The sequence below is a fragment of the Mesitornis unicolor genome, unplaced genomic scaffold (assembly GCF_000695765.1).
Source record: "Mesitornis unicolor isolate BGI_N332 unplaced genomic scaffold, ASM69576v1 scaffold52864, whole genome shotgun sequence".
NCBI classification, from domain to species: Eukaryota; Metazoa; Chordata; class Aves; order Mesitornithiformes; family Mesitornithidae; genus Mesitornis; species Mesitornis unicolor.
The window spans coordinates 1-7,656 of NW_010183155.1; the positions used below are offsets into that span (position 1 = coordinate 1).

Sequence of the window (7,656 nt, forward strand, 5' to 3'; positions counted from 1 at the left end):
ATGAAAACGCCACTCGGAGCTCACTGAAATAGCAGATCCTGTGCGAAGAGTTTCTTTTAATCTCCAGTGTCCGTAAACGTACGTTGACAGGTGCCTGTGGTGCGACTCAGACTTATGGGACTTTCTTCTTTCCTTGCACAGACCCGGTAAACTTCCCAGCACCCCAAGGCACCTGGAACTGGCCAGATTTGTAACAGTTAATGGATGGCAGGGCTCCCACCCTGCAGAGGCAGCACAGAGGAAAGGGTGGGTGACTCTCAAAGGATACAACATGGGGCTGTAAGGGCCACAAAGAAGGGGACGCCGATATGCGCTCACAGGGGTGTGAGCAGTGCCACCGAGGTGAGGGGGATGAGTAACAGAGGGTGCAGAGCTCTGGTGTCCCCGACGAGGACAGCAGAGACAGGGGCGAAGTCGCATGGGGTCGGTGCGGTTTATGGGCTGGTTTGGTCAGGAACGGGATGGACGCGTATTTAACAGCACCAGGGACCTGGCAGATCCCCTGGCTCATCCTGCGCGATGGGGACTGAGCTGTCCCCACTGCGAGATACCGGGGACATGCATTAACGTAATTACTGGGCAAACTATCTCGTGCTGTCACTTCTGAAGTCATTTGTGTACCCTACTGTGTGAGCTGAATTGTTCCCTTGTTTCGTCTTAGTTTATTGCATCTTCTTTTACCAATTTATGTGATTCATTCCTTTATTTTGGTTATTAATTATGCATTCTTGTTCAATTTACAATAGTGCTCTCTTGCCTCAATCAGGAGTTTCACGGTGCAGCCTGCAGCAGAGCTACAGACAACGCATGCTCTGTGCCGAGCGACGGCGGATCAAACACAACATTGCGGTCCCTGGGAAACCAATTGTTCATCCCAATTCAAGACAGGAAACTGAAAATGAGGGAAACTGTTTTCAGGAAAAACAACAACAAAAAACCAAACCAAACAAAAAACCCAAAGCAAAATACTTGGCTTTTCTTGGCTCCAGCGGCTGCACTGAAAGCCTCTTACGGTCCTAAGGCGAGGAAGAGCCATCCACAGGTCAATTCCCCAAAAATACCCCCCCCCCCCCCCCCCCTATTTAGGGAATCGGTTGTTTCCCACCACTACCTTCGGCCCAGTACTTTTGTCACTCTCAGCTGTTCCCAGAGTTTTTGTTCCTGTTGCTTTATGCCAGGGTTATTGAGGATCGACAACACTGAAACCTGGTCACTAATTCACGCACGTCCTCCTGCAGCGCCTGTGCGCAGTGGGCACCAGCTGGAAATGCCACGCTGCGAGTTGCTGCTTGGCCCCTTGTTGCCCGGTGCTCATAGGAGACCTCTACCACAAACACCACGCAGACAAACTTCCTGCTGTTTCATATACGTACCACGTCTTTATACATTTCACGTGTTAAAGGCTATGCCTTCACATTAAACCCCATTTTGCACTGCTTTGAGATACTTTGAGATAGTTCCTTATACACTCCCATTTGTATACCTTGTATTACGGACTTAATGACAGTTTAAATTAGTTTGTCCTTTAGGTGATTAAAGTTACAGTGAAAAATGCTGATTTAGAGAGTGGACAAAATTTGGGTTTGAATTTTCTTTTTAATTGGGATTAGCTTTTTAAGTGGATGGATATTTTTGCCAAGAAAAACACATTTTCAGGGTTTTATCATAGAACAAATACAAAAACCTGTTTAACTCTTCCAAACAATCTAGCTGGGTTATTTGAAGAAAGCTACGACCAAAAACTCAGTTTGAGGATTTTCTGTTTTTCCGGAAGAGAAAACCAATACTTTTCCCAAACTAAAGCAACCCTCCAGGCCTATTTATCTCTTTTAGTTTTACCTTTGCTTTTATACCAACAGCCATCATGAGAGCCTTCTCTCTTCACTGAATACGTTCAATAGAAGTTTATTCTTACGGTTTTCAGAAGAAACAGACCCTTGTAAAATCCTTAATCCCATATTTTGGGAAAATTAATTCACAAATTCCATGTCAGGAAAACATTAATGGGTTTTAAATGCTATCACCACAGCAACACTCTTTAATTTGCTTCCCTTAGAGCTTAGACAACTGCCATCATTCCATCAGCAGGGCAGATTTTATGGAAATAAAAAGGGGTAAAGGAGAAATGGGGCGCCTTTCACCAGTTCCTCTGCAGCGGTGCTGACGTTAGAGACAGCCATGGTGTGTGCGCGGAACAAACACGGTTTAAGCGTATCAGCAAGGCAAGAGCGGGGCAGTCCCGCCGAGGGACGCTTGGTAAATGTTGAGGATGCCGAATGTCCCGAGCGATCCCCAGCACCGCAGACCCGCAGCCAGGGCGGGCGCTCCGCAAACAGCCTGGAAATTGGCTCTTGGCAGAAACAGCTCCCCAAAGAACTGAAGACATTTTTCAGAAAAGAGCTCCACAACTTCTCTGGGGCTGAACAATATGAAATAATAAACATTTATTTAATAAGGCACAGCTCTTTGATACTGTTTGTGCTGCATTTTAGGAAGCCCTAGACCAGTTGGAGCTCAGCTAAAGCGATTGCTTCCTGCGCAGTGTGCTGCATCGGCCATCCTGTTTTTTGTTTTTGTGGCGGAGGAGTTCAGTATTTTGAGAATTTAAAGGGGAAGCATTGGCGTTTCTGTGCTCTGGGGCACTGATGCTGGCTGCACAGGGGCTGTCCCTGCTGAGCCTCCCTGGAGGAGACAGCACGCACCAGGAGCCCTGGAGGGCCGCGGAGCTGCCGAAAGCCCCACACGCTAGGATAGGCCTGGGGCGCAGGCGGAGCACGGGGAGTCTGAGCCGTGTCCACAGGACCTGGGGATGGGACGAGCTGGGGCTGGGACAATCCCACTCCCCAGTGCCCAGGCTTTCTTGCCATCAGATTTTGCACATATACATCTCAGTTTACTTCTAGCAAACGTGGTCACCAGGACTAGAAACTGACGTTCTAATGCAACTGCAAAAGAAGACTGCATTAAGAATACCTAAATTATTCCTAATCAGGAATTCCTAATAACTACTCCTTCTTCTCTCTGTATCTCGGCAGGCAGCTCAGCCTGTGTCCAGCAGCCAGGGCTCGGTGCTGCCCGGCCAGAAACGCTGCTGCAGGCACAGGCTGTTTGTAACTGCGCAGCTGGGAGCAGAAGCTCAGACGCTGATGGAAGCTGTTGGCAGCCTCACAGCAGAGCAGGCAACTGAAGGAAGAAGTCGTATTTCTAGAAAAGGGAAAGCACTTTGATGCATCAAGTATGCAGCATCTTAACCCACTTATTTTTATTAGCCAGCCCGACCTATAACCTGCCAAGACACACGATACCACACCCCAGAAATACCACCTTTTTCTGAGCATGAACCCACATATTACCCTTCTGCCATTTTACTCATCCACGTTTCCTCAACACAAGAATATATTCCCACAATAATGTGTCAAATTTGTCATTTGGGTTATGTCCAAAACTCCCTACTCAAAATCAGAGCTGGCTGTGACTGCCCTGGCGTAGGCAGATAGGAATAAATTCTGATTTCAGCAATACTGGGGGGAGGGAAATACTTAAAAAAATCTTACCACACATACACCATCTCCAAAAATTAAATTGTTTTTTCTTAACTGTGATTGTACACTTCTGGGAAGACTGCATTAAGGATACCTAAATTATTCTGACATGCCATTTATTATACTCGGTTTTATTTCTACACAATTTGACACAAAAGTAAGTCACTTTTATAATAGGGCTTGTCATGAAAACTGCTTAGTAGGACACAAAGGAAGAAATATTACTTGGAAAAAATTCAGCAGCTGTCTGCCTTTCAGCACCAGCAGTTACAACAGGAGAGGTGCCATTATTGTGTATTTTTGTACAGATAAGGGATTACCGAAGAAACAAAACTCCATAGGAAAAGAGCATCATGCTGTTCCTTATCAAAGCCACAAAAACAAAGCAAGTGAGGAAAACAAGTTCTGCTTTGTTGAAGATAAAACACTGACATTTGGGGCTAGGAAGAGAAAAATCCAGAATTTCATATACAAGTTACCAGGTAAGTTTTAAAATGAAAAGTCAGTTTTATGTTTAATACTACTCAGGTATTGCATGACAGAACAAAACACTCTCAATACCAGAATATGATTTATGTGTTACCCTTATTGGCACTATTACCTAAGTGCACCACCATGCCATTTATTCAGTAACTTACAAGTGTTAATAAAGCCCCAAAACATCTTTTTGTTAGGTTTGTTTTATAGCTAGGAAGGTAAAGGCAGAGCAGTGAACATGAATTCTAGAAACATGCAGAGTACCTAAAAGTCAGGCCATTAGGGTTTTCTGTCCCTGCACCCCAAAGGAGGAAGTTTCAAGTTCAGGGGAAAAAGCTCCAAGTTTGACCCTTTCTTGTCTACTTTTGCCAGATCACGTCTGGACAACTTCCCCTGGGCACGAGTCTGCCTGCTCCAAGCCACAGGCTGCGTCCTTACCAACGCCGATAACAACAGCTCGCGTGGCTGCGAAGAGAGGGCGCTGACGGGGATTAAAATAAAGAAGCAAAAAAAATGAACAAACAGGAGGGGGGAAGCGGGTTCAGGAGTGGTGCCAGGTCAGAGAAGCACCTCAGCGTGTGGAGGCGAGCCGTGAGCTGCTTCAGCACACGGCAGTCGCCGTCTTCCCGACAAGCAGCATTTATCTAAGACAGCGAATACGCCATTACAGGACTAACCAGCAGCCACAAGCTTTACTCATTACTTGTACAGTTTATTTAGACAAGAGAAAAGCTCGCTCAGTTTGTAATTGTATACAGAAATGAAAACATCTGAAATATATTAGATTTCCCCCCGCCGTATATTTAACTTTGTACTTTGTTCTTGGAAAAGTGACTGTTTTTAGGATTCCCGTTTCAGCAGTACATAGGCTCCCATTACTGCCAGAAGAGCGTACTGCAAAAGAAAGTACAGAATAAAGACCGATTATAATCTCTCCTCATGGCAGCTCTGAAATTACAAATTGTTCAGACATTACACCTCACAGACAAGTACACAGTTAGCAGTGTTCCTACAGAACTCCAGCAATAACTTAATGTGATCATACTCATTACGAATTGGCATCACAACTGTACACACAACTTACATTAGAGAAAAAAAATCATCTTACTACACAATTCTTAGAAATTAAGTGTTTTCAAAGTATTACAAATACTACATTTTACTGGATAACAGACAAACTAAAATAAGCCAGAAAACATAGCTCATTTTACATGAGGTACCCAACCACGGAAACAAATTTATTAACATGTGTTCTCATAAGCAAGATTCTTACTACCTTTACTTGCTATTCTTTAGTTTTAAATTGAAGTATTTGAAATGTCTGTACACATACCTTGAATTTTGGATAGTCGTTCATTATTATAGTTACCATACCAACATAAGGCAGAAATCTGTAGTTGACAAAACAGATGAATGGAAAATTAACTCAAATACGACATGGAAATGCTTCAATGTTCCTCAGTCTTGAGTATTTTAGATAATGGATTTCAGAGAAAAAAATTCAGACAGACAGCAAAAGCTTTAAGGACAGTATGTACTCAGTGAAAATCTGGGAGCAAGATCTCTCCGATTTCCCTTTCATCTTGCTGTGTATCAGTTACAGCATTACAAGTGCACATGGATACCAGAAATGGCAAGTAAATATCACCATAACGAGGAGTACCCACAAAAGCCCAACATCCTACAACACAGGGGAATCAGCTTTTCAGGGTGTCCTGTTGCTTCGCAGCCATAAAAGCCATGAATCTAATAGAAAGCGTTTAAATACAGAAAGTACTTTAAACTGGCATTTAACCTAGTCTACCAGCACTCAAGGTTTAGAGGGGCACTCGTTCTGTTTCTTTTAATTGAAGGCAGGGACAGAATCTAAAAAAAATAATTTAAAAAAATCAAGCAAATAAATATTCCTGCAGAAAAGTATTTTGTTCTGTTATGCAAATTAACCCTGCATTAATGATAACTCAAAGAACTCTTCAATTACACAAGAAAACACCCAAGTACGTAACGCTGTACAAGATCCTGCTGCTTTCCACCAGGCCTGGCCTGGGACTGGGCAAAGCCGAGCTCAGGTGAAGCCTCGCGCGGCCCAGGGCTCTCACAGCCCCAGCAACGCTTTGCCACAGGCTCCCAGCAAAGGCATCCCAAACAAACCCGCTGTAAGGCAGGGATGTACTGCACGCCTGAATAAAAAACAGACTTCAGATTTTCTCAGAGATAAAAATGTAATCAAGAGATTTCATTTGAGCTGGGGAAGGGTACAAAGTCAAAAGCTCAAACCTCACATAAATGTCCTGTTGAATGTGGAGACAATTTCCTTGTAATTTCTAGCAGTGACAAGGATAAGTTGGTTGATTTTGTATTTACTGGTGAATTATTTCTCAAATGTGCCATGTTTTCAAAAAAATCAATTTCCACTCTCCACATCGGTGAGAGGACTACAGAAAACAACTTTTCCAGGTAACGTTGCTTTTTTAATTACTATTTTATTTAAGAAATTAAAAAAAAATACGATACCAGATCTAGTTTGTACCAACAGCGGAACTGAGGCGAATTTTGAATTTTCTGTTTTAGTTACAAAGAACGTGGACGTTTTGCTTTACTCACCCTCTCGCTCTTCCAACAACATCCTTCTTCTCTAACCAGTTCTGACCTTCTTTGTACAAGCCTCTATCATCAACTTCATTATTATCACCTTTTGTCAGAAATTTGATGTTCCCATTTTCTCTAGAAGGCAACGAGGTGATAAACTAAGTAACCACTTAATTAAAAAGCCTCAATTAACATCTAGAAAGCACAATGAAGATGACAAGTGCTACAAGATTAGATAACAATGTTTACTTCCAGCCCTGCCTGTCCTGCTTATTTAACAAACACCGCTAAACCATGAACATTACAGACTTCACAGAGTCAACAGATTTTAGCTAGAAATGTTTGTTTAAAACACTCCTAGATTGTCATTTGATGCAGGCAATTACGCAATGAACACGAAAGGGATATTGTCCATCCAGAGCCCGCACTAAACTTCCTCAGCAAAAGCAGTATGTGCTTATCTGGTGAAAAAAAACCCCCCAGAAAACAACCAAACCCAACCCTCTGCATTTTCAACAGAACAGAAATTTAACTCTGAATTAATGATTAATGCCCTACTAAGAGGGATGACTTTGTATTTTTACAAACTGAGGAATAAGATCCTGTGAAGTCATCTGTTAGAAAACCCGCCCTGATCAGCATTAGGCACATGTGCCCGTAACACGTGCGAGACTCCGGTTCAACACTCCCATTTCAATGAGGTTATTGAGCCTACAGTCTTCAAAATGGCTTTGCTCAAGAAGCTGCTCACTGAAAATGATGATATCAAGAAACGAGGAGTTTTTATAAAGACAGATTAGGTATTACAAAAAAAAAAAAAAGATGTAACTCTTGGATATACAGATGTTTCAAAAATGCTTTGAAGAAAATGTATTACTCAGAAGATAATTCAGTCCATGGCCAGGACCTCATAAGGAGCAAATATGTCAGCTCTTGCCACCTCCAGATTAGATTTCTGCTGGGCAGAATCAGAAACAGAATTGCTCTCTTTATCATACCAAGCATATGCAACAGAGGTGAAAACAAGCGATCTACCTGCTGCTTTTCA

At 42.9% G+C, this 7,656-nt stretch overlaps 1 protein-coding gene across 1 annotated transcript in view; it reads right to left on the reverse strand.

The window, feature by feature from the left end:
• Window positions 1–4,713: 4,713 nt before the first annotated feature.
• LOC104540250 (signal peptidase complex catalytic subunit SEC11C) overlaps window positions 4,714–7,656 on the reverse strand; it is a 4,956-nt gene continuing 2,013 nt past the window's right edge. The window contains exons 4-6 of the mRNA XM_010184007.1: window positions 6,624–6,743; window positions 5,353–5,410; window positions 4,714–4,913 (exon numbers count right to left, since the gene is read on the reverse strand). Coding sequence (XP_010182309.1) covers window positions 4,860–4,913; window positions 5,353–5,410; window positions 6,624–6,743 — 232 coding nt within the window. The 3' untranslated portion in view covers window positions 4,714–4,859. The remainder of the gene's footprint in view (window positions 4,914–5,352; window positions 5,411–6,623; window positions 6,744–7,656) is intronic.